Genomic DNA, 26,797 nt, shown 5'->3' with positions numbered 1-26,797 from the left:
TTATTCAGTGTTACTATACAACGTACTCATTTTTATTATTGAAGCTACCAAAATTCAGTCTGCTAATTTCAGCAATCTTTTTTTTTTGAAGCATCTCAAGCCCTCGGACGACGTTATCCTTCTTTAAAGATCCGACCATTGATCCATGCAACAAAGCAGTCTAAAATCAAGGCCCTTCAGCGACCAAGTAAGACAATTTTTTTTAATATATAAATAATTATTTGTATTTCTCGATTTATCAGTCTTCTATATCCTGAGCGGTCACACTTACAAGTTAAATAGGGAAAAACATATTAAAGACCAGTATTTCTTTTTTGTTTGGTTTTTTTAATAGCTTTATGAGCCCTGCAGGCCAGCGAGTTTTCAGTACAAGCCTGCAGCTGCTTTTTTTTTTTTTAACAGTATTTTGCACCAACCTGTATCATAGTTAGCATCAGTAATGCTGCTTTCTGCCTGTTCGCAGCAGGCACGAGTGGTTGGCACCGGTGAATGTGATGACAAAAATGAATTTGCAGACCAAGATTATATTATATTCTACTCACAGGAGAGAGAACTACCGCTGCTACCTACGCTTCAGTTTTCAGTCACTCTTTCTCCAAGAGGACTGAATAAAAAAGCATCAACTCCTCTTGCTTTTTGTTTATTCTCCAGTTCAGTGGTTTGCTGAAATTCAGGCTCAGTCTTTTCCTGTGTTGTCTCTTCTGTAAAGTTTCAGGGAGCAGCTGTGGTGTTCAGCAGACGGGTATAGCCGCAGGAAGGCAAAGCACGGCAGATGCCCTAGGCCTGCCCAGTTACTCTGCAGGGTTAACAATAATAGATAAGACAAAACCGATAGCAGTTACATTTTGTGGTTGGCATAATTTTATTCAGTATCAGGTGAAGGAAAAAATTGTTAAGCTTAGCCATTAACATTGTTTTATTTATTTTATTGCCTTTTAAAATCATATTGTAATCAGTTATACTTGCCACAGTAAAGAAATGCCATGAATCTTGTAGCAGCAGAGACTTTGCCGAACGTACAACTATACTGTTATTTCTACAGTACATCGCAGTGGAAACAAATTTCAGTATTAATGCTTTAAAGGGACACTGTCACAGTTAAAAGTTCCTGAGTTTTTTAATCTAGCGGTCTTAAGTGAAAGGTCAAAGAACTGGAGTTGGTTTTGCACTCTCCCCTTCAGCTGTTTTCATTCGCGCTTCCTGATTCTTGTAGCACATTTCTTAATCTGGTTGTAAACTCCTTCTGAGGACTATTATATATAATCTTGGTTTGTATTCCATTTAATTAGCTTTTTTTTTTCCAAATACAAATTTGGATCTTAATTAGCTGACAGTGTCTCTTTTTTTTTTTTTTGAGCTTTGTCAAGAGTGGCAGTTTTATTTTCCAAGCTGTGGCTGCTTTGAGTCTGCCCCTTTTTCTTTAAGCTGCTGATGGGCTGCCTTTATTGATAAAAATTCTGAAAAAGCAAGCAAAGCCTCCATTGCTAACTGGATAATAAATTTGCAAACAGTTGCTGATAAATGATTAGGTAACTGCCAAATCTAGACCACTGTGGACTTGGTAAAGTTTTGGTGTATTCATTTCTTGTAAGATGAAACTGTAGCAAGCCAGGTGTCTACCAGAAAATGGAGATTACTGGCCAAAGGGCTTTCCTGAAGCATCTGATACATTTAGGTGTGTTAAAAAAAAAAAATCTGCTTTTTTTTTTCCCTTGCTGCTTTTTAAGGATTTAGACTGCTGGTTTTGATTAGTCTAAATTGAGATCAAATTTTTCTGTGCATGGATAAATTGGTTGGACTGTGGTGCCTTCATTTTGTTCTCAGAGACACGACTCGCTGAATTTCGCCAGGAATGGTTATGAAGCTGCTCCTGAAAGCTAATGGGGAACAACTCGCTCTCCCACTGCAGAAGAGGCTTGGGGCTTAATCATAGCCAAATACCTTTTGAACTGTCATTGAAAAATCTTAAGCACAAAAGCTGGAGGCACATCTTTCTAAAAGAAAAGGCAGTTTACTGGATAGGGATAGAATGATTTGCTCATGCTCCTTGGCTAATTCTGTAAAGGAGCTAAGAAAATAGAAATCAGCCCTTCTGGCTGCCAGACCTATGGTTTAGCCACAAGACTGTTCCTGAACAAGCATTAACTTAATGATTTTCACCCTTTTTTTTTTTTACCTAGAGCTCCTTCACCTTACAAAAGAGAGACCCCAGACCGACACTGCAGTGGCGAAGAGGCTGGTGACCTGGGCTTTGGGTTTGAACCACAAGCAGCAGGGCGTCTCGGGCACCGAAGTGCTCCTGCCGGAAAGCTTGGACCAGGAGGGATAAACAGTCTCAGAAAAAAAAAAAAAATGTATAGATGAGCTTGGCTGTGATATTAAACTGCATGCAGAACAGTGAGTTGCCACGGGGAATGTTCTCTTATGGATTAGCACCGTCTTTTCTTTTTAAAATTGGGAAGGGAAAAAGTTTACTGTTAATGAGATCTTGAGCTCAGGAGCCAAGCCCTGCGAGGTTGCTGTTAGCTCTTCCTTACAGACAGCATCTTGCCCTACTCTGTTCCAAAGTGTCTGTTGCTCACTGAGGCAACTTGCAGAAAGTAAGGCTGCTTACAGAAGAGCCTGCTCTGTAATTAAAAAACCAAAATGCATTAGAGTAAGGGAATTGAATCTTGTCAGCCAAAATTCAGCTGTAAGCAAGAGCAGAGCATCTGCAAGAGTCAAGAAGTCTGTTTAATGTTTACTTCACTGTAATGTTATTGCTAAAATATCCCACAAAACTGACAAGCATTGAATGCAAGTGAGTTTCAGGGTTTTTCCTTATTTATGTAGTGTTTAAAGAGCCTGACTTGCTTCATTCACTGTTAGCAAGGAAAGTTGTCTTACACGGATGAGGAAAAGAAAACCAGAACTTGCCTGTTCGATTTGCCCAGAGCCTGGTGTTAGAGGTGCTGCAAGACACCTTGTTGTGGCAGCAGCAACTGAGCATCCAGTGCATCTCAGACTCTGCTTTTGCTACATGCTCTGGCCTCTTGAGAACAAAATGGAGTTTTCCAACTTACAGTAGGCTAAAAACCTTTGGTAGATGCCACCATCTGGGCACTGGATAAATGACAGAAATACTGACAGGCATTAGCAAAAGACTTTGGCATTCTTGAAGCCTCACAACATCCCTGTGAGGTAGGTTAGGAGGAGCACAGGCTGGATGCAGCCAGTTTCAATCCCCTGGCGCATTGAAATGGTCAGCTGTAAGCATTCAGTTAACTTTGGCTGCTTGTAGAAGTCTTTGGTGCAAACACAGAGGGGGGAAAAAATAACCAAACAACTTCAGTACCGGGAATTGTGAACAAGGCCCTAAACTTTCACGGAGTAGAAATACACAAATGGCATATAAAATATTTTTCTGGGTAAAACATTTTTATTCAAGTAGCTGTGTCTGAGAAGCTGTAGCAATGTGTGTCCTCAAACAAACAGAGGAAGACACTTAGCACCATTATAAATTTACGGAGTGTACAACTCCTTTTAAAGACCACTTACACAGGTGGGTCTGTGACAGCACAGGTCCAGATCCCTGATGATGAAAGCCATGAAGTTACCTCTGCAAGGTACAGTGATGATACAATGCCTTAACTAAATTCATCCTTTAAAGGAAAGACAGAGTGAATATCCAGCCTAGAAGGTAATATTTAGATGTACGCAGAATCTGTCGGGTGAATAGCTTACTGTGTAATGGAAATCCAGTCCACTGCACTCATCATCAGGAGACCGGCAAAGTCTTCTAGATGTTACAAGGGAGGTGTAGCTTCACGGAGCCCTGACGCACTTGTCGACAACAGTTCAGCATTAGCTGCTCCGCTTAAGAGAGGGTGTTGGGAGTTGATTGTTGAATACAAGAGTTTCATTGCAGTATTAAATTATGCTTTATACTGTTCTGCTCAGAAAAAGCTGCTCCAATTTTTTTTTCCTTTCCTGTATTTCTCTGCTAAAATGGAGTAATGACATGGCAGTACTGAGGATTAGCTGTGTTCAAGAAGCAGCGTCACAAAATGGAGGCATTTGCATCAATGGTGCATTCAAGCTTGAGTCAAAGAGCTTAAAGATACCAATATTAATGCCTTGAAGAAGATGAATGGTAAACAAAGGCAAGTTGTGCTTGCTGGAGCCTGGACCTACGGCTGTGACTAGAAGTGGCGCTGCAAAGTGGAGGGAGAAATCTTTGTGGAGAAGGTTGGAATGGTGAAGATGAGGAGCCAAGGAGAGTTTAAAAGCCTGCTCCTACCTATCTCAATAGTAGGGACTGGAGTTACAAGAGACACAGGGTAGTCTTAGCACCTAAACTGGGAAGGAAGGCATCTTTAGAAAATAATTTACCTTGCTAATTTAGAGTTTGATTGTTTGCTTGATTTTCTTTTTTGTGCAGTGGTTAGGGAAATCACCGAAGCAGGAACCCTCGCTTCTTTAAATAGTGGGGTGGGAGGCGATGCTGGTCTATCGGGTGGACACCTTGTTATTTGTGAGTCCGCTGAAGTGATCAAACTTCTGTTCCGTTTCCTCACTGAAAGAGCCACCTGGGGAGTTCACAGAAAGAGCAGGAGGTAGCAAAGGCAGCTTGCAGCACAAGGCAGAGAACACACTGGGGCATTGGGTAATCTGCAAAAGATGCTTTGAGCCCTTCATTTTCACAGCAAGTACTAAAAGAACAAAGACTTTCCTGGACTAATTAATTTAAGCATATTAATGCTTAAAATCGTCCTAACTGGAACGGACAAGTATGGATCTAGCCTTTTATGTATTAGAAAGCTAGACTACAAAACTACCCCCGATTTCACTGCTAGCTGTTGTTGCTTAAAAAAAAACACTAAGTGATGACTAGTAGGACCTGTGAAAGGGTCTCTTCCTTGGGGCTGATGGATTGTGTTTGCTGCTCTTAAGTAGGACCATGCCCTTTTTGCTAGTTGAGAGACAATGAAAGCTAAACACATTTATTTTTAATTAGAAATATTTTCAAGCTCAGCTGGAGAGCCCATCCAACACTTAAGTGCCTGTTCATCCAAGTGAAGTGAGTTTGGCTTTTCTGAACTAGGTTGCAATCTGAAGCATGACACATGAGACAAGTATTTTCTTAAAAAACCCAACAAATTAATGAGAAAAATCAGCGGTTACACGGAATTTTTTTCAGGAAAAACACTTCTTGAAGAACTTGAGCCAGCTCTGGAAATTGTCTTCACCACTGGTTTTATTTGGAGGTTGGCAGGCAGTTGCTATTAATTTATTTTCTGTGTTAAAAACATTTTATCTTACATAGCCCCCAACTTAATTCCATTTTTAAATGGTCTTGACAATTGACTGTTAGTGCAAATTTAAGCTAGCTTGGCTTTGATAGTTCCAAGACCCCAAAAAATTCCAGATTATAATGTTTTATGTGTATTCAAGAAAAATACGCAGTTTTCCTTCCCCTTCAAGGGAGCAGCAGCGCATTCTCATTTCTGGCTGGAGCAGAGGGCTCTTCTCTGCTGCTCCTTGTTTGCTTTTCAAGAAAAGCAAAGCTGTGGGGGCTGAAGAGGTCAGTCCCAGGTTGGTAATAATTTAAGTCAGGGAAGACGGTGTAGTTGTTTGCCTGGACCTAGCCAGGCACTCTGAGCACATTCTCAGATTGCACAAGAGGTTTCCTTATACCTGACAGTCTTGGGAGGGGAAAAACACTCGCTGCCTTGTAGAAGGGACACAGCTGGAACATCTGTTATCCCCGTGCTACCAAGCCTGAGGGATTGCTGTCGGATCTTGCGCAGTGAGCGGTTCTGCCCAGGTTGTGCTTGCTGCTCCAGTAACGTGCACAACACGGCACTCGGTAAGGAACCGTCCCACCCCCATCCCGCCGTCTTTCCCTCTGCAACCAGCAGCAGTTGGACCCTGCAACGGCGACACTTTGGCGTCCGCCTTTGGACAGCCTATAGCAAACAGCACCAGTGCAGCTTGGGCTCAGGAGCTCATCGTTCCAAGGGAAGCACAGAGAATTCCCCCCCGCGGAAGTCACTCTCACCTATGTGGCAGTTGTACATCCAGATGCGCTGCCCATCATACCGGCTCCTGCATTTCATCACGTTATTTGAATAATCAGACTCAGCAACTTCATAGTTTGGGTTGATGACAACCTAGGGAGTGATGGAGAAACACAGCATGAAGTTATTTAAAGGTGGGCTGGGTATAACACTAGTGAAACTGAGACAGAAACAGCGCTCTCATTCCAGCATAATACTTTGAACAGGAAAAAAACCTAACTCATTTTGCAAGGAGGCAGAAACTACTTGATTAAAGCCAGATCAAGATCACACCTTCCCCCATGCACCAAGATATACCCTCAAACACCTTCTCTACCTTTCACACGATAGCAGTGCAGACAAAAATAATTCCTCTTCCCTTCTCTCCTCTCCAGTTTAAAGGGCTGTTTTTAGAACCAAAGAATTCCCCCCACTCCACTCACTTACACAAAACAGACTGTAGGCAGAGTCTTAACTCCTCGTGCAAACAGCACAAGAATAGCACTGCTTAATCCCTGAGTGAAGCGAGCGTTGCTTACAAACAGCTGAAAAGCTTCATACAAGACAACACGGGATGCCGTGCCTATACGTGACATGTCATGCAGTGTGCTAACAACGTTAGCTGCACGCAGACTGCGTAGGACTACCAAGTATTAGCTGGGGCCAGGCTCCTTAAGACTGTCATCTCTAAGCTGTGGCTGTGGTTATTTGCCCTGATTTTTCACTCGGGAAAGTGCAATCTGGGAATTCTGTTGTCCTGTTCGGTAATTTTTTCATCTCTTAGGTATCCCGGGAATATAATCTCTTTGCAATCAGAAGTTGATAGTGCTGTAGGAGATGTATAAATAAACCATTGGTTTACCAGGTAACCAATGGATAAGATAAAAACAACAGCAGTGTCTCAAACCCTCTTTTTTCCCCCCCCATACCTGGAAGAGGTAATCGCCTGGTGGGACATCAGTAATATCGATCCACTGGCAGTCGATGTCATGACGGTACACGTCCCAGCATCCAACTGTGATTCCTTGTTCACCAAAATTTGCACATTCATACTGTTTTTGCACATCTAAATGAGTTAAAGGCACAAAGGGTTAGATTCCCAGCAAGTCGGGCTGGGAATTTCCCACCCTCAGACCCGTCCGAGGAAGGACTGGTTCTCCAACTCCCACAGACAGTGATGAGCTACAGGCACAGTATTTTGGATGAGATTTAATACAACGGTGTCTTGCTCAATTGTATTTTAATACACGTACTGCTTAACCACATGGGAGGAGCTGCCACCTTCCATACCTCATCACCCAGAGGCACATTTCGGAATTTCTCACTTTACAGGAGTCAGAAAATGCACACAGGTTTTCAGAGCAGCTCAGAGTGAGGATGTAAGGAGCTGAGGTCTGAAAACCTCAGCATATGGGGCCTTCGGGGATTCTCTTATACCTGTAGAGACCACTCCATACATATATAACCTCAGGACTGGTTTCTGGGTCCTGTCAGGCCCCATCCTAGCCCTGCTCAGGACTTTGACAGCATCCAGTCAAGCCAGTCACCCGTATGGGGACAGCTATACGTTCCCAGCACAACAGGCTCTGGCAAATATACCTGCTTCACACTCAGTGTCTTCCAGACAGAAGCTGGCTTTGTGTCCTTCAGCCACCTTGGTTCCATTGAGGTTCAGTAGATCGTAGTGGGTAAAAACCTCCATGCTGTGGTAATGCCTGCAAGGCACAGACAGGCAGAATTATCTTTAGGGAAAACAGACACCCCTTAATTACCAGGTCTAAAGGGCTGCACAGTCTGCCCCAGCAGAGATGGGCTAGGGCACGACGACTGGGATGAGAGTAGCCCAGACTCGAGTCTTTGTGCTGTTGCATTCCTCGGGCCAGGTATTTCACCTCCCAGCCCCACGGCCATGGAGGCAAATACACGACAACACGTGAAGTGCCACGGACCAAGCGGCACTGCAGGAGGTAGAATGAGAGAAACTACAGCCAGGAAATATTCCCCTGGGCATAATCTTGTGTGGCACCATCGCCCATGCTGCCTTCATGCTGGCTCTGGGCCCAGATACTTGTTTACATATCAAGCACTAAAAGCTGTTCCAGGGGAGAGCCTTACCCCAGCCTTCATGGGATCACACCGTGTTTTCTAATAGCAAGGAAAGGAAAAAAAATTAAAGCCATCATCAGCCAGGTCATTATTTCTAGCGGCCCTGTCATTTACCAGAACAAGAAATATTTTACCTGCTCCGTAACACCAGGCTGCAAACAGACCTGGATGTACCCACAGCAGCAACCTGGCTATTTTTATTTATTTATTTTCAAGAAGCAGAATGTAAATTTATTGGCAGAAAACCAACCGCAGATGGGGCCAGCTTCTCTCAGCACTCACTCCACTCAGATCTAAACAGCCTGACAGCTGGGCTCACAGATGACAACGTTTCATAATTTTAAATGGGGAAGTGTTAGTGTCAACTCAGCCTGGGCTGGGCTGCTCTCAGGAACTTCAGCACTGTTGGGTACAGCAGCAGTTAGGAGAGAGCTTAACTGTAGCCCCCTAACTGGCAAAGTTAGCAGGGTTTGGGTGATGCTGAACTCTGGAACATGGACCTTTTGTGTGTCACACTGTTGGTTCAGCAAAAAAATTAAGCCTGTGCTTTGGTCCAGTTGAAGTCCATGGGACTCGTAGAGCAGGCAGCAGATGGAAGTACCCGATTAAAATACAGTTGTGTGTTCCACGTGGTCAGGGCTGGGCACATAAATGCGGTCATGCTGATGCAACACATTGAATTTGATCCCAGCCTTGGAATTGGGAGCAAACCCACAGCGCGAGCACATTGTGGAGACAGGGTGCCGAGAGCGGAGCGGGTCCTTAAATCCCTGCGCAGCTCCCCCAACTTCGGGAACACTGCGCTGAGAGACACCAGAGCCCCTCTGCGTAGCTCGACTTGGAGGTGTGGGGCATCTGCACAGGCAGACCCTAATTCAAAAGCCATTGCTTCAGAGTTTTTGGTGCCCCCCCCGCCCCGCCCAAAAGCAAAAAAAAAAATAATAAAAAGGAGTGCAGAAATCCTCTCCTTTCCAGCTGTGAAAATAATAATGGCCTAAAAACTTCCAGCCACCATTACTGCAGCATCACTCTGCACACATTTGCACATAAAGGCAGAGCAAGGAGGGAAGGGAAGGAAATCTCTCCTCTAGAGAGCAGGTTTCTTTCTTGCCTCTTCCCTGCCTTTCCCCTAACCAAAAAAAAATTGCCACCTGCCAGAAGCAAATCACTTTTCCCTCCCTGCTACAGGCCTTCCCCATTTTTGTTCTACTTCCACATCAAAAGCCAACTAAACAGAAGCTCGCAGTGACGGGGTGAGGCAGCTCGGAAAGGAGAGGCATTCTGCAGTGGCTGAGCTGTTGACTTGAGGCTGTCTAATTTGGCTGCCTCTGATAAAAGTTTGAGGTCCTCAAGTCTGACTCAGTTTCTGAAATATGTCTGAATCATTCAAAGAGGTGTTTACATTCTGGTGTTTACAGACTGGAAGGATTGAAGAGGGATTGAGTTCATCCTCCTCTGTATAAACAGAATCCAGTTTAAAGCACACAGATGGCTCTCGGCCTCTTCCTGATCCCAGTCTCTCCTCACTTAGGCAGTCTCTCCCGAAGAGCTCCAAGTGCCCGCCTTTCTAAGCCGCCTGCGACGTGCTCAAAGCTTTGCAAGGCAGATACTCACACTGCGCGGGTCTGGGTCTCCGCCTCCCCTCACCACCCCATTTTCTATTTACCTTCGGTTCTGTGCTGCTGAGGTTTTAGCTCTGCTTGCGCCTCCAACTGCACACATTACAAACCAACCTGCCTGCAAGGGAAGTGGCCAACATCTGCCCCACACCACGGTATGAAGCTTCGGACTAGTAGTAGTGCCTACACGTCTCGCCTCACACTGTTTATGAGGACTATAAAGGACTGTTAGATTTGAGAATTTCCTGTTCTAATGTTTTCACAAAGCGAAAATCTTACAACAGCGGCAGGACAAGAGCCTGTGAGTTACTGAGCTCCCTTTTACCCCAAATTAGGGAAAATCAACCTTGTAACAAGCCATCATTTCAGAAGCAAAGCATCTGGATGGCTTGGTTCCAGTTTCCTTTCCTCCCCCTGGTTTACTTTGGCTAAAACTATCAGCTTCCCCCTGAAAAATGATGCATTTATGGGGGCAAATTTACTGTTTGTCAAAAATAAGCACAAAACCACCTCCCAGCTGTACACAGAGGAGTCGAGATTTAAAAAAATGCAGAATTACAGCGTCTTCTTGAGTCCTTTCCCAGGTGAGGGAACTAGCTCAGATGGCTGCACCTTTCTACATACCGTGGGTATATAGGCATATGTACATACGCATACTCCCATGTATATACATCTCTCCCAGTGGGAGCTCCACAGCTGTCTTGTTCACGTGCCATTTCTTAACTACAATTTCTACTGTAATAAGCTGGTTTCCCTGCTGTCAGAGGATGACAGCTGCCCTAACACACGTCACAGCTCTGCCGCCGCGGCTCCAGCATTTCAGCCCCGTACTCTCGCAGCAAACTGGTCCCCCCCGGGCAGCAGCAGAAGAGGGTGGAAGAAGGCACGGACCGTGTGGAACCGCGTTCGCGGTACTCACCGGTGACAGTCGTGCCAGACCCAGGCGTGGCGGCCGTTCTTGGGGCGGAAGTCGGACTGCCCGTTGTTGTGGATCTGGGAGGAGAAGCGCAGCAGGCGCCGGTACCCAGAAGTGACGGAGGTGTTGACGGCCGAGCTGGCCAGGCAGTTCTCCTCGAGCGCACACTGCAGCATGAACATTGGGCGGTCCTCCAGGTACGCCGTCTGCTCCACCAGCTCGGCGTTGAGCACCAGGTCAGGGGCAGCTGGGAAGGAAGGGTTTAAGTCAACTGATGGACTACTAAAGCCCCCCAAAAGTGTCTGTCAGAGACGGGGGCCAGCCCCTTCGCTGCCCTGCATTTCTCAGCCCCATCAGCAGCAATCTGCCACTGTTTTGACGTATCCAAGGCACAGCATAGGCCACCCCGTTTCTCCTGCGTATCGCGGCACAAACACGCCAAAATGAAATCAAATCCCAGTTACTCACTCTCCGAGCAGGACACACCAGCACCAAAACGACCGCCTCCTCTGGGACAGGAGACATCGGCTCCATCGTGACGACAGTGGGCCAGGGACATCTCTGTCCCCGAACACTTGACACCGCTCATGACTACATTGTCAGCAGTGATGTCTCCATGCCAGTACCAGGTTTCCTGGGCAGGAAGGCAGAAAAAGGCATTTCACACACTCTTCAGTGTTCAGTGGACTGCCGGGGGAATATTCATCCCCTATAGCTTGCATTCTCCCTCCAGGGAAGATCAACCAAGAGCCAACACTATCAAGGAGACAGATCTTTCCAAAGGCTGCTGGAGTGGAGTAACTTGGGGAATGAGCCCAAGTTTGTTTAAGCAGAACTTAAGGACTAAAGCAGAACTTAAGAAGCAGGTCAACCTGGGTTTTAATCCCAGTCCCATGTTCCCTGCCCTGAACATCTGACCAGTATTAAGCAAATCTCCCTCCTTGCTTCTGAGCTGGTTTAAATCTCTGCTTGTTTTTAATCCAGCAGTAAACTCACTTTTCCACCCTGCTTTGCCCACCCAGCTGATGAATTTGTCCTTGGGCTGTTTTAAGTCATCTAGGCGGAGCCTTTGGGAGAGATGCCCGGCAACCGAACCACATCTGTTGTGATACCTGTGCACTTGCGAGGGCCACAAGCAGTGCCAGGGTGCCGGCTTGCACAAGGAGGGGAGGCAGAATTAACAGCTATGCTGGAAATGCCAGTGGAAACACAGCATTTGAGGAGTACCAGGACTAATGGGGTCTGCATCTCTTGGTTCTAAGGGGGGGATTCACAGATATTCAAACCCTGCTCACTGCTCATCTTCATCACCCGGTTTTACAAAACTTGTGGGAATGACAGAAAATTAACTCGCAGCATAACACCACTCACAAAACTAAGCACACGAAACCCCGTTGAAGCTGCAACTGCAAAGCTTAGGAGAAGGGGAGGGAAGAAAGAAGAAAAAAGATTTCTGATCTGTTAGTGTCAAAACTGGGAGCACATTTCCAGGAAAAGAAAACCCATTGCTTCCATTGCAACAGGCTGTTTATTAACCCTGTTAGCAACACGCTTTGCACACACGCACACAGGGCTGCCCTGTTCTACACAGTGTAGCTTTATGCTCGTGTAGCTGGTGCAGCCGGGATGCACATAAGGGCCTTTTCTGTTCTAAATACCAGCAGTCTCAGCTAAAGGAAAAAATGTCTTGTTTCTTGCTGGACTCTCAGGGCTGTGTCAATAGAGCCAGGCAGCTGGACAGGCCAGCGTTCAAGGGATGTGGCTATCCTCAGCTCTTGCGCTCTGCTCGGCAGCTATGCAAGCAAATCAGCTGGAGGAACCAGCTTGCACAGGGGGATTGCTCTAACAGCAGCATGGGCAGCTCCAGCCTTCTACCTCCTCGGTATCTGACCCCAGCGTGTCCCTCAGCGACCTGCAGATCCCCTCTCTGGCCATGGATAACAGTTACATTGGTTGGAATCTGCCTGCCCATGAGCCCAGCATGTCCTCCTGGGCCCTGCCTTGGTCACTCCTTAAAGACAAACTCATTGCAGGACCGCTCTCCAGGCAGAGTTTTAACTGTCCGCTCCTGCCTACAGACTCTCCTGCTTTCTCCAAGGCAACAACCAGCCCTGAGGATGCTGAGGCTATTAGTCATTTCAGGGCCTTATTGCTCCTCCCAGCACAAAAGCAGCCAGCAGTGGGCAGAGATGCCAATTCTCACTGGGTTTACGGCTGCAGCCCAGCAGGGCCAGCTGCATCTGAACGCTGAGCAGGCCGGGCACGGCACAAAAATGCAGCAGAGCCAACCAAGCCCGGGCTTGGAGAATGAGGACAGCCTCCACTCTCTGCAACCACATTTTACTTGTTTGTCCAAGTTTTCGATTTCCGGAAATTGTTAGGGGAAAATAGTTTTTTTTCCCAGAACTGATCCAAGGCTGTTTTCTGTGTGCAGGTTCCCATCAATATAAACACACATTAAGTTTATTTATTCAGTGGCCCTTTGAGCTTAAGTTTCCCCAAAGCTGCTGGCGATTGCTGATGCTCAGTTGAAATGCTTTAAAGGGGCTGCATTTCCAAAGCACAGCAAGAGAGCAAGCTTTGTCCTAGGGAGAAACCAGTTTATTTTAGGAGTCCAAATCCCCATTTTTCTGGAGTTTGGGAACTGCAATAAAGGCCCAGAGGTTATATTTCCTTTCAAAATCTACCATTACACCTAGGTCTGCCTGCCCCTCTTTCACCTGGTGATCCTTGAGGGATGTATCAGTACAGAAGAGTAGTCTTGCACCAGCGTTGTTTGCCTACACTAGCTACTTACACCTGATGCCATTTATCCATCTAGGAACTGGGTGGGAATCTGTTGCCCTCCCTCCTTCCAGCTTCTAGCTCTTAACAGTTGCTGCTTGCTTTCCTCCAGCCAGCACAGCGGGCTGCCGTTCACTGCGCCAAAGAGCTTTGCTGGGAAAAGAACACTTTATTCCTTTGTGGTTATCCCAAGCTTGTTGGTTAGTAGCTTTTATCCCTTTATTAAGTGCCATTCTTAGTCGTGTGCAAGCAGGGAGGGTTTAGGGCATTTGTCACTAGAGGAGCAAGAGATACAACCAACTTAGGGAGCTAGCATCCAGCTCCACTGCACACTAGTGAACACACTGCACTGAGAAGTAACTACAAGAGCAAAATAAAACTGTTTTCAAGTTGTTTTCAAGTGATTTGACACCAGGTTAAGCTCTGCTTCCACATTTCAGTCAGCTTGAGGAGTTCAGCTCCCCATTGACTCAGGGAGGGACAAGGGGCATGCAACCACCAGCCCAGCCAGGGAGTCAGGCTTCCCAGGAAATCCAAGCCCTGAGGAGCATGAAAACAGCAGCTTTGCCCAGAGCTGCAAACAGCTCCTTCTGCTCTGAATTTCCCCCAGCGGCTGTTGTGCAACAAGGTTTAACCTTCAGGGTCTCTCCAGCTAATGCTTTGAAGCTGAATGCTGTGGTTTGTGGTTTGGGTTTTTCCTCCCCTTCTCCTCCAGTAGCCCTTACCCAAGAACACAGTGTGCCACCACAACTGAAATGCACGCACGGGAGGGCACAGGGACTCACCTGGAAGGCATGGCTGGCGCACACCAGCGCCCGGCAAGGCATGCCTGGCCACCCCCGGCCCCAGCTGCCGACACACCACCATGGCCTCCACGGTGCTCCAGTTCTCGCTGCAGACGGTGCCCCACTTCAGAGTGCCATTGCGCTCCGCCAGGACCTCCACCCGGCCCTCGTAAGGGTTGCGGCCGCCACTCAGACGCAGCTGCAGGGCATAAAAATTTGTATGTGAGTGAACATCATGGCAAACTTTATAAAGAAGATGCAACCGTTGGGCCAGCAACACTCGGGGTCTTTTCATGGTTTGTGGTTAAAGCCACTGAGCCCCAAATCCTCAGTTCAGCTGCTGGCAGACCAGCTGATACAGTCTGGTTCATCTCCCACCATGGGCAGGAAGCGGTCTAGTCAAGCCCAGCATCTGAAAGTGGCCGGTACCAGCTGCAAGAGTGTAACACACTCCCTCTGAAAGCTTCTCCCCTCCATTCCCTTCGAACCTTTGGCAGGAGCCTTTACACAGAGGAACCGTGTCTGCTTCATGCAGTTAAGCCCCATGTGGCAAAGATGACAGCAGCACCTACGCCAGCAGCCACCGGGTACCACTGTCATGAGACCCAACCAAGATCCCATCACAACAGGGGCATGCACCAGCCTTACAGCAGCTCTAGTGGCACTTTGCTCATTTATAAGCCACATCACACTGGGAGGAGCTCAAAACTCAGTACAAAAATCATCCTCATTTGCCTTCCTGTCTAATACAATGCAGATGTTAAGATCTAAATCAAATAGGCACAGCTTAGGTGAAACGATTCCTACCCAGATGCCCTGAGATTAACTCTACCCTGGCTAAAACCAGGACAACTGCGTAGCAAGGGAGGGCAGACAATGCTCCAGGCTGAAAACACCTCACCACGCTCACTCGCATCCAGATCTCACTTGGTTTCTCACCTGATTCTGGAAACCCATAGCTGGAACGTTGCATCTCACAGCAGCATCTTCTTCATGGTTACAGCCCTGAGACTCCATGTTGAACTTGCAGTCCGTGACTGACTTTTCAAAGCCCGTACAATCAATTTCATTTAGATGAATTGGACCCATGCCTTGGGGAGGAAAAGAAGAAAAAAAGAGAAAAGACCTTATACCTTCTGCCCATTCTACTGTGTGGTGAAGAAATATCCAATAACAATTTATTAACACATTGCAGACATCACACTGGCCTCTAGCACATTGAAAACACGGTAATCCTGAAAAAACCCCAATGATTTCTTGTAAAAATAAAACAAAAAGCTGCAAGATTATTATTAATAATTTTACCATTAAATTCTTTCCAGTAGCCTCCAGGACTCAAGCATGCAAGAGCCACAGAAAAAGCCAAGTTTCCATTGTTACATAATTTTCAAACTTCAGCTGGAGGAATTCGCAAATTCTGACCTTTTGGCTGGGTCTGTATGCTGGAGTCTGCTCCCAGTCAAGCCCTGACATTTAAATAGGACACAGACATGTTTGCTGGGACAATAAAACATAACACCACAGGGATGTGTGAAAAGTCAGTGAAACACTTTGGGCAGGTGTGTCTTACAGACTCCAACAATGCTGATGGAAACATTTCGTACTGCAGAGAACGGTCTCAAGGTGTTGGGAGCCAAGTTGAATAATTTGGTTCCTCCCTGGTCAAGTGGCAGCAGACAATTGTCCTTTCTACCAAAGAGACGTAGCAAGAGGAGAGAGACACATATGAGAAGGCAATAATCCTGCTGTAAAGCTGTCGGGTCCCGTTTCCAATCTGAGCCCAAAGCTGGTTAGAAAAAAGGTTCCAGAGGTTCCAGCAGATGATCTTCATCACAGAAGAACAACAGGAGTCTTTCTTGGAGCCCATACAATCCACGACCAGTTACTGATGGAAACACACCAGATGGTTTTGACAGAAGATCCTTGCAAGTAGCAGATGTAGAACCTCTGGTCTCCAGCAGTTTCTAGGAAGTTTTCAGAGAGGGGAGGCTGAGAATAAAAACACTCCTGACCTTTGCTATCAACGTGCTCTTGGCAGACCTGGCATAATCACAACGCGGGCAGAACCGGTGCTTGGACCTGCAGATGGCTTGCTTCACCGCAGCCCTTGGCCAGGCGCTTCTGTCTGAGCCGCAGTGCACCCACTTCTGGTCAGCAACCAGAAGCAGCACAACGATGGTGGTGACGCAAGGCAAAAGTCACAGAAGAAGCTTCCAAGAAAGCAGCATCCACTCACCAATACCCTTCACCAGCCCTTTCCATCAGCTAGAGGAGGTTGACTACCAGATATAGGTGTTCGGTTTGGAGTTCCCCTTGTAAGTACGCATAGCATACTGGCCCGGAGGCCAGGGTGACCCATCTGGGTAATGGAGATCGAAAAGCAGCTGTTTTCTTACCATTTCTGACAGCAACTGTTGATTCTTCATTCCTGCAACACCATTTTCATGATGAGGGCTCCACGGAGCCAGAGCTGTACCTGTCTTAGACGTTCAGATCAGCAGAGAACAGACCATGGAAATGAGGTCCTGGCTGCTGACTCCGTTTCTTCGTCCGCACCCAGAGACAACACAAATTGCCCCAAGTTAGACAGCGGCAGAACTGCCAACTGGGCTCTGACCAGCAGCCTCCCGGGCACGCGCTGCCTCACCATGAACCCTTTTTTTTGCTCATTTCTCTGGAAGGGAAAATTTTACCCAACATCAAGCCTGCTCCTTTTAGTTCAAAGCAAAGGGCTGACACTGGAAGGTGGGAAGATGTAACTGGGTTATTAAGAGCAGGTGAGATCCTTTTGTTTAAAAACCTCTTCCTACTGCCATCTGGAGCCTTCCTATCTCTATGTGGCAGCCAGCACACCCGTGACTCAGAGACCTGACTGTGGGCAACACTTTCATGATCTGCCTGGTGAACCCCTCATCTCCTCAGATGTCTGCTGAGGCACAGGGAAAACAGAAAAAAGAAAAAAAAATGCTCTCTAGCATATTTCCGCAATTGTGTGGTGGAATGAGTGAGGATGTACTCTGGAGTTGCCTTCTGGCAACAGCAGCAGGAACAACAAAGGCAGAGATGTAAATGTATTGGGTTCAATCTCATTCACAGAATTAATTTGGCTCCGACCACCTTTTGCACCTTAGCACTTCTACCAGCCCTGTATTTACCCATCACACAAGGCCTGTACAATGTGCTGAGGCCACCCTAGGCTGAGGCCACTGTGGAATGCGTATCTAGCCTTTTTTGCTTCTCTCTTATTAAAATCCTGTTTGTGGTCTACATCTGGAAATGGTGACACTGACCTAGTTGTTTTACAAGCTGACGAACAGTTCGAGTAGGAGGAATGCCTTGATGCTGACCAGAATTGGAGGGTGACGCACCAAGAATGCAGGGACGGATCCAGTCCGATATTCTCCACTGAAATAGCCCAACAAAGTCATACCAATGAAATGACAAAGCAAGAGGGCAGGACCACGGTGCTGATCCACGTAACCCTGGTACATTTGTTCTGCTTGGGGAAATTCTTGCATAGCACATGGAGGCAGTAAGTGCTGCTGTCCCAGGCACTGAAATGTAGCCAAACTGCATTGCTGCATGTGCTGAAATATGGTGATAAAAATTATATTTCCTCCCATGCCATTCCCTTTATAGAAGAACAGCATTAGGACTGTATATCTGACATTTATTTTAACCTATTACATGAAGTTTTTTTTCCTATGTTCTCCCTCCAAGGATGCTGCAGTGGACAACACGTTCAGGAGATCTAGGCTCAGTATCTTCCTTTCAACACATTCTTGTGTGAATAAGGGTAAATTGTTTAATCTGGGTCTCAGTTGCCAATTTATAAATGGGGGGATAAATTGTCCTCTCCATACCCTGAACTCTTCATGGCAGGCACTCATGTCTCACAGGTCACTTTGTCTTAACTGGAACTTCTAGACACTACAAATTGATTTAACATGTAGTCTATGTGTTTTATTCTGTGAAATTAAATCTCCAACACAGCAATGACAAGACCGGTCCTTCAAATGAGTCTTTGAACACACAAACTCACTGAAATGCAGCTGTAAGAAAGCGAAGTGTAAACACATACACGAACAGAGAGTTCAACAGCTGTGAGACTCCCCTGTGCAACAGGAACGGGGAGGCAAGTCTGGACCAAAAGAGCTCCTTTTCTTATCACAATGTGACAATCCGGCTGTGGAAAGGAGTTACCGAACGCTTGCCATCCCAGAGGACAGTTTCAACAGGGTGCACTGATTGATTGCCGGTGTTTAGCATTAAAAGAAAGGAAAATGTGTGGGAATCGGCAGCCACTGCTAAGAGTTTCCAGACTGCGGCTGCGGGAGATAGCAGGGAACGGCATGTTCTCCTCCCTCACGGGGCAGCTGCTTCCCCCCCATGATGATTATGCTGTTTCCTAGATGCAGCTAAACACATCAGCAGCTCCCTGCATCCCACCACAAGATTGTTTTGGCAAATCCAATGGACAGGTCACACTTTAAAGATTTCCAGACTGTGGACACCACCACTGTGCCTTACACATGCTGTTTGTTACTTTCCCTTCCGTTCTCCAAGCCATGCTGGGCTGAAGAAACTTCACCCATTCATTTAGTCTCACAATAAAGGGTCTGGTTTGCTGTCATTTTCTTTAGGGTTTACACTATGGGAGCGAGGCGTGTGAATCCAAAGGTGGTTTGAGAGGGTGTACGTTAGGCTTTGAGTTGCTGTTTACCACAGTTTGGGATTTAAACCAATTCCCAAATACAGGAAATCCAAACCCAAGCCTGGCTCTGAACTGTTCAAATGCCCTTCTATTTATAATGGGCTAAATTAATGTTCTGGTCTTAAATTGGAGAGTGTTTGAAGTCTAGATCCAGGACCATTTTTGCCAGGAACCTTCTAGTAATGCATTACACCACAATGTGGTTCTAGAGAACTTGTAAAGAGAATCTGAGAGCAGATATGATAATGAAGAAGTAATTACTGAAGCAGCTGTCTGAGAGAAAGGTTAAACTCCTCATCACTAGACTTCTTTCAAGGAATCTCAAGATTTTTCTAAGTCACATATTCCAGTTCGGCCTCAAGCTCCTGGGCTCAAGAGACTTATTAAGGGTAAGGAATAAATTCCTTGTCCCCAAAACAAACATCCCAGTAAAAATACAGTCCACCCTGAATCATGAAAGGGTTCTCAGAGGTGGACAAGGCATGAATGGTCTCACTGCTCTTACCTTGCCCAAGCCTTGCGCCTGTTATTGCTTCCTTGGCGCTCCCGAAGCCCAGCTCTCGGCACACCACGCTGGCTGACACCAGGTTCCAGTTATCGTCACAAACCGTTCCCCACTCCCCATTTTTCAGCACTTCAACGCGTCCTTCACCGGTGTTGGCTCCCCCTTTCAGCCTCACCAGTGGTTGCTGGAAGACACAGACAGAAGTGGTGTTACCACTGCCTAAGAACAAAGCATCTTTTCTTACAGCTCTTATTTACAGCATGTGGCTGCAGGTAAGTTGTGGCCCAAAAAGTATCACCCTGAGGCACCTTAAAACAACCACCACATAATAAAAAAGGATAGAAGTGCTGGATGAAAGAAGATCTTTAACTGCTAAGACTTATGGTATGCATAGACATGTTTCTCACGTCCCCATACTTGGGCAGAGAATAAAAAGAGACATCTTGGTTCTCTGCAGTTTCAGTGCTTGGATTTAGGAGCCTTTTTCACACAAGCAGTTCCACAGCAGAAGAGCACTGCTGTGCACAGGAGCGGCTGGACATTCAGCAGCCCGGTTCTCATTCCGTATCTCTTGGGAGCCTTGTAGGAGGCTTGGGAATCACACCGAGCCAGCGAGCGCACGGCTCTCATCCACTCACTGCCTGGGGCTCGGCTGCTAGATGGGTTCACTTGCTGTGCAGATCTCCAGACAGGGATCCCGGGCTAACCGAGGAGACCAGCGTGGAGCTCAAGCCACGTAAAACCTACCTGTCCACTGCAGTTACGACTGGTGGACCATAGTGAGAAATACACAGCTGAGTGGTAGGGCCAGTTCCATTAATTTCTATTCTTACATTTCTATCAGTCACTGACTATACATCGCTTGCATCTTTCCCCAGTACCAAGCAGAGACCCCGCCAGCTGCTGCACCCGACAGATGTGTTGTTGTGGTGGGAGCTGAGTCTTAGTTATGGGAACACCACGTGATTTGTGCAGAGTCTGAGAGCAAAAAAGAAACCCTTAGGTTTTAAAACTGGAAGCATATACAGTTCTCCAGGCTGGGGTCACATGAAGGACATCCAAAGCCTACACAAAGGCTTAAGGAATTACTTGGCAACGTGCATGGCTCTGAAGATTAGTAATAATTTACGAGACCTTTCACCTTCGAGGCCTAGATCCTGCAAGCGCTTGTGCAGAAAAGTGCCTGGGCTCCAGGCAAGCAAACCACAGACAGAACTGCACTATTCCCACTACAGTGTCTGGAGGTATGGTCTGGGGACTTCTCAGGTGCCAAGAGAAAGCCCTCTCCTGGAGTCACAGAGCTATAGGACTGGGGGGATGCCGGCTACAGCCAAGCCAAGCCACAGGAAAGATCCACAGCACTTAATGCACCTTGGGAAAAAAAAAAAACCCCACAACAACAAAACAAAACCCCAAACCCCTCCAACCCAGCGTTAAGGGTCTCCAGACCCTGAGACCACTCCTGCATCCTAAGGCTGCACATACCTTAGAGCTGGAAAATTTCCCTTAGCATCAACCTAAACCACATTTGCTGCAAGTTAAGCTGTTCTTTCACATTCAGTTGCCCCACTGACACAGAACAACTGACTCCAGGGTTGTTTTATAACGGCCTTTTGAATATCTTAGAATTTTTGTGTTACCACCCAGCCGTCTCCTTGCTAGACTAAACACACACAGCTTTTTCAACCTTTCCTGTAGGCCATGTTTTCCCAGTCTCTCAGGGTATTTCTTTGCAGAAGACACAGGGGCAGCGGAAATGCCAGCTTATTTCCCTTGTACCTCCATGGGAGAGACAACCCAGCAGCATTTAAGTGACTGTGAAACAGCAAAGCCCAGCAGCAACTGGGCATGCTTTCAACTGGCTTGAACAGAACAGCTCAAACAGAAACGTGACAAATGTATTTTCTTACTACTTGCTCACAGCCTTGGCAGCTGCAGCGGCGAGCCAGTCTCCCACCCTTCCGAGCCTGTAGACGGAGGCAAGGTACCATGTACTTGTGAGGACAGGAAACAGAAACTCAGCTGGGCTGGTAGCGAGAAAGAAATACAAAGAGGGGGCGTTTGCACAACAGGTTGGTTTGTGGCTACGGGCATACGCATGTTCAGGCCCTACAGCTGATAACTGGTGGTGAATAGTTACACCCCCAGGCTTTTCCTACTTCACGGGTGGCATTCACTCCCTGCTCACCTCCTGCCTGAAGGCTTTTCGGAAGCCGCTGTGGCTGCTGGGGGCAAAGGCGCGTCCAGGGACACAGCTGACTACTGCAGGCATCCCATTCTCACACGTTGCATTTTTCTCTGCATCCACATTGAGGTGATTGCCCAGTTTGCAGCTGGAGATATGAGCCTCGTTCCCACTGCAGTCCATTGAGTAAGCCCAGTAATGCTGCTTCCTTCTGCTGGCAAACATCCTTTAAGGAATAAAAGGGAACAGGAAAATAAAAGTTAGGAATCCATAAAAACTGCACTGATGTAGCCACATTTGGGAAAAAAGCCTTGAAATAGAAAGAGGACTGAACAGCATTATTTGAAGGCTGATCCATTCATACACACAATGGCTCTCTGTTAAGGTGTCACTTGGGAGTAAATAGGTCATCTGCTTAAGCTAAAGATCGGAGTATGAATCAACAGTGCAGCTAGAGCAACAACTGTGCAGCACTCAAAGGAGAGACACATAACAGAGATCCCTACGTTCTGTAGGGGTCAGAGAGCAGTTAATTCAAAAGGCCGTGTACAAACAGAGCCTGTGCAAATTAACGCTGGTGAATTTGGACTGGAGAGGACCCCAAAAGACCTCTCCCGTACATGAGCTGTTCTCTTTGCTGGCCATCACCTATCAGCTGTGAGAAGATGGCAGACTGGGAAAAAGCCACGGATCTCCAGCTTCTCTCAAAGCTGCAGTGTTAACAGCTGTGAGCTTGAAAGCAGTTTCCGAGAGCAAGAGCAATTCCCTTGATGACACGTTCACAGCAGAGGAGATTGGCAGCAGTTTCTGCTTCTTGCTCCCAAACCGTAGTATTTGCCTGGAGCTGTGCCACATACTCCTAAGCGGGAGGGAGAGTGTGTGATAAGCGAGAAAAGAAAGTAATCCAGCTTCATCCTAACTGCATTGTAAGGCTGTCGGATGACTATCGGAGCTAAAACAGTCAATGAAACAGAAATATGGGTCAGATCATTACTAAAATGGAAATGTTAGAAGTTAAAAAAAAAAGTCAAGGCACAGAGGGAGCCAACGCCCTGCTGTGATCTTGACGTGGCTTTGCAAGATCCCCGTGTTGCTCCTTATTCCAGGACTAGCTGCCATGCAGCCGTGATGATCCAAAGATCAGCTGTGATAAATGGCACAGCAAGGTGGGTGGAACTTGCTGGGAGAAAGAGCACCAATTCTGCAGGACGGAGAGCCTGAACAGGATCTGGGAAAGGAACAAAGAGCCTTTTATAAGTTGCTGGTTTGAAACAAAACTGGACAGGTCAAGGTTTTCTCAGATGATGCCCTTTGGTGGTCCTGTGTGGGCTAATTTGCACCATCTCAGATGCCCGAGAGGACTATCTTTCCTCTTTGCTTGCTAAGCTTTGATGACAAGCTCAGCAGTTGTCTAGGCTCATATGGCTCACAGCCACTGACTAATACTTTCTGGAACCAAATTTCTCCGGGTTGAGGTTAGGGCCAGGAGATAGAGATGCAATTGCACCACGTGATGGGGAGTAAACACTGTGCTGGAAAGGACAGAGGATGAGGCAGGGCTGAGGTCTATCCCATGGAGCAGGAACAGGCAACCTGCCTATCCTGTGGGTAAAAGACCGGCTGCCAAACTCCCAGTCTGTCAAACCAGAGCTGTCAGGGACCCGGAATCAACAGAAAATGAATGGGAAACAGAAAGGGGGAATAAAATTTAAAAAAATAGAACAGTAAAAACAGGGAGGATGCAGGCAGAAAGAAAGTGCCAGCAACTTCTCAGCTAGTTCAATTTGGACCAAACCTTGAAGATTTTTCTTCCTTTTAATTAAACTACCCAGGACACTACCTGTCTACCAAAAAGCCATGAAAGCCTCTATCCTTGGACTGCTGAAGCTCGGCACCGAGGTCCCGCTTGAACATTAACTGCTCTCCTGTACTGCAGAACGATGGGGAAGATTCAGGCATACGTTACACACTGGAAAGCATCCGGAGGCACCTGCGTTCAGCGACGCTACTCCATACTCTCCTAGCACGAGCCAGCTCTGCTCCACCACCCTTTCAGTCTCTGTGCTCAGTATGGAAGGGAGAACCTGAAGGTGTATTTTCACTGAGGGCCCTTCACAGACGTGTGCAGAGCGCTCCACGAACTCCAAAGCAGACAAGAAACACAGCCTGTCTTAGAGAAGTAATTATGGGGATGCCTTAGAATAGCAACAATGACCTCATCCTGGAAATTTCATGAGGCATTAACATCTGGTTGGTATTAACAGCCCTTGTTAGGCTGGGGAGAAATAGCCAGAGAAAGCCTCATTTCCCCAGACTGAAAAAAATATATATATTTAAAAAAAAAAACGTAGAATACAGATGATCTTTACAGATAGAAACTCAGAGCATCCTTGTTATTCACTTTTAAACACAGAAAGGATGCAACCCACCTCTCACTGGCCTTGCTTTAAGTCAAAAGCAATGCTGCTCAGATCAGAGGTGTGAGTGAACAGTCATGCTGTGAGAGTTTAGCCAATTCTAGATCAAGTTGGAGCCCAAACTTGATTTCAGCTGGTCAGGAGAGATGGTCCTTCACCACATAAGCTTTAAACAAAGACACAGGTTAAGCCCAAGGGCTGTGCGAAGCGGTTGAAGGTTTAGCTAAAGGAACCTTGCTAAGTAAGAACACATCGGAGAGGACTCGAGGAAGGGAAAACAAACCATTACACATGTACACACCAGGAAAATTCACCCATAATACACTGAACAGAAGCTGGTGAACTCCTCTTCAGGGGTGTGAGTTCCTACCCTTGTAAGTCTCTACCCTTGAGAAATTCTTCAAGCATTTACTGAAGTTAACAAGTTTGCTGTCTTCAGCCTCAGGGAGCCAGAAGAGGAGCCAGACCTGCCAGCTTCTGCCAAAGCCCTTAAGATCTTGGATTTGCTAGGGAGAACCCAAACCATGAGGATTTCTACTACAAGCATAGAAGTGAATAACTGCCCTACACATCTGACCAGGTTTATAATGCTATGAGCAGACTGGTTAAACTGGGAGACTCCATCCAATTCTTTGACAAATCACAAAGCTTACAGCCTCAAGAAGGCATCAGGTCCATCTCTGCCTTAGGCAGCTCCAGTCACAAAATTCTACTCTCCCCATCAGCAAAATGCATTTAATTCTACTCTGCTTTCTCAACTGGAGCAGGAGTTGGGAGGAGGAGTTAACAAGTGGTGCCTATATAAAATCACTTTGAAGAATGAACAAGAACATGGAAACAACACTGAGATTTGTTTCATTTCCTAACATAAATTGTGCTGTCAACTGCAGAATCTAAGTTACATTCAGGAATAAAACCCTGGCACCGGGACAACAATGAACTAAGTTGTTTTCTTTCAAGCAAAATCCATCTGCAAATCATTTCACCTCCCACCATTGTGCAGAAGCAGAGCAGAGTATCAGCTAACTCAGCATGCAGAGCTGTAGTTTGTGGGGAGTGGGACTGGCGGGGATGTGGGAAGGGGGTACTCGCAGCCCTAGCCAGCAGAAACCCAATTCCAGCTCGTCTCCCAGCTGCAGAGCAGGAGCGGGAAAGGATCCGCTCTGGGAGAATGGTATTTACAAGTTCGGGAGAGCAAAGTCCAAGAAATTACAAGAACGTTTCTGAGGCTTCACACTCACATGGAGAGAGGGCTTAGTTCACGGGACCAGCCAGAGATGAACTCTTCCCTCCCCAGGAGAGGACACGACCAGAAAGCACGTGGGACAAAGCAGACAGCAGTGCTCTCAGGGCCCAGGCAAGCAGATTACAGTGCTTGTCATTCCAGTACCTCAATCACGAAGCAAAAGATCACTTGTGAAGTTCTCAGACCAGAACTGGGAGGTTTCCCTCACCAGCAAGGTTACCAGCAATGCTGGTTGTACGTGATGCATCTGCCAGCAACACAAAGCACAAAGGCAAACACCCCAAGAAAGGAAACAGCCTTTTAAACTATGCTAACCAGACAAAACTGTCTAGCTGACAAAATTTTACAAGTCTCTTCCCTCCAATAAAACGACATCCCATCTTCTTCCAACCTGGGATAATATTCAGTATGTTTTCCAAAATATCTTTCTGGGGTGCAGAAGCCCAGCAAGCTGTTACTGCTTGCCAAAAATAAGCAAAGGTGAGAAAGGTATTAGGGCACTGAGGCTACTAAGCTTGGTAGCAGAGATCTCCAAGCCTGGTATTGTAAGCAGTGAATAGGATTTTCAACGTTGCTGAATATTATGCTGAACAACTGTGCCTCAGTTTTTCCATCTCCACGTGTACTACTGCAAGAGACAAGACAATTACCAAGCACCCTTTTACTTAAGGCAGATGGCTCCAGCTGCTAAAGTTAATGCTTTTCTTGGAAACACCAAAACTGAGAATCAGGAAAAAATCTACTTTCTCTTACTACAGGTAATTTATTCTGCCCTCCTGCTCTGATGCAGGGGATGGGGATCTCAGAGCCGAGTTTGGATGAGACATGCTGCACTGATGGAAGCAAACACTCCTCTAAACTGGTGTCCAGGGCAAGACATGAGACCACCTGGTAGCAATTATTAATTCGCTGCTCATGTCCCTGGGAAGCCTGAAAACAGAATTCCAGTTGAGTTATTTATTTTATATTCTTCGTGCTGCTATGTGGCTTTACACTATTCCAACCCAAGGACCTCAATTGATCATGATCTTGCTAATGAAAGAAACAAAACGTGGCCAGCCAGTCCCAGAGGGAGCTTTCAGAAATAGCAATTGCACAGGCCAAAAGGAGCAGGCAGGAAAACCACAACTCCTGCCTGGAGAATTCAGTTCTCCCCCTAACCAGTTGACACTTTCCCACTCCACAGGTCACAGCGTAGGAAAGAAGCAAGACAGAATTTCACTTAAACTATTTTGCATCTGCTTTAGGGTGTTATTTCTAGGGATCAGTGTAGGAAGACGCAAGTCTGTTGTGAAGGCTGGTGACAAAATGCAAGCTTGAAGTGACGACGACAAAAAAGACCAGAGCTCCTGACTTCCAAAAAGCAGGAAACACAGCCTGAACTGATCAGCCTGCAGCTCTGAAATACACAACATTCTCCCTATGGATCACTATTTTTTTTCCCCTCATTTTAAAGCAATCTACAGTGGGGGGGGGGGGGGT

At 46.6% G+C, this 26,797-nt stretch overlaps 2 protein-coding genes across 2 annotated transcripts in view; one reads left to right on the top strand and one right to left on the bottom strand.

Annotated features, from left to right (window-relative positions):
- The window catches only part of R3HCC1 (R3H domain and coiled-coil containing 1), a 7,715-nt gene extending 5,386 nt beyond the window's left edge, over window positions 1-2,329 (top strand). Inside the window, exons 6-7 of the mRNA XM_010289619.1 lie at window positions 92-187; window positions 2,181-2,329. Coding sequence (XP_010287921.1) covers window positions 92-187; window positions 2,181-2,329 — 245 coding nt within the window. The remainder of the gene's footprint in view (window positions 1-91; window positions 188-2,180) is intronic.
- Window positions 2,330-4,417: 2,088 nt separating this feature from the next.
- Window positions 4,418-26,797, bottom strand: part of LOXL2 (lysyl oxidase-like 2) — a 41,226-nt gene continuing 18,846 nt past the window's right edge. The window contains exons 4-14 of the mRNA XM_010289618.1: window positions 21,656-21,878; window positions 19,468-19,651; window positions 15,188-15,339; window positions 14,293-14,447; window positions 14,249-14,261; window positions 11,148-11,313; window positions 10,683-10,926; window positions 7,638-7,753; window positions 6,968-7,104; window positions 6,041-6,152; window positions 4,418-4,568 (exon numbers count right to left, since the gene is read on the bottom strand). Of these exons, the coding sequence (XP_010287920.1) occupies window positions 4,489-4,568; window positions 6,041-6,152; window positions 6,968-7,104; window positions 7,638-7,753; window positions 10,683-10,926; window positions 11,148-11,313; window positions 14,249-14,261; window positions 14,293-14,447; window positions 15,188-15,339; window positions 19,468-19,651; window positions 21,656-21,878 (1,582 nt within the window). The 3' untranslated portion in view covers window positions 4,418-4,488. The remainder of the gene's footprint in view (window positions 4,569-6,040; window positions 6,153-6,967; window positions 7,105-7,637; window positions 7,754-10,682; window positions 10,927-11,147; window positions 11,314-14,248; window positions 14,262-14,292; window positions 14,448-15,187; window positions 15,340-19,467; window positions 19,652-21,655; window positions 21,879-26,797) is intronic.

Source organism: Phaethon lepturus, unplaced genomic scaffold, assembly GCF_000687285.1.
Source record: "Phaethon lepturus isolate BGI_N335 unplaced genomic scaffold, ASM68728v1 scaffold28456, whole genome shotgun sequence".
NCBI lineage: Eukaryota > Metazoa > Chordata > Aves > Phaethontiformes > Phaethontidae > Phaethon > Phaethon lepturus.
This window is presented reverse-complemented; position numbering and strand designations above follow the sequence as displayed.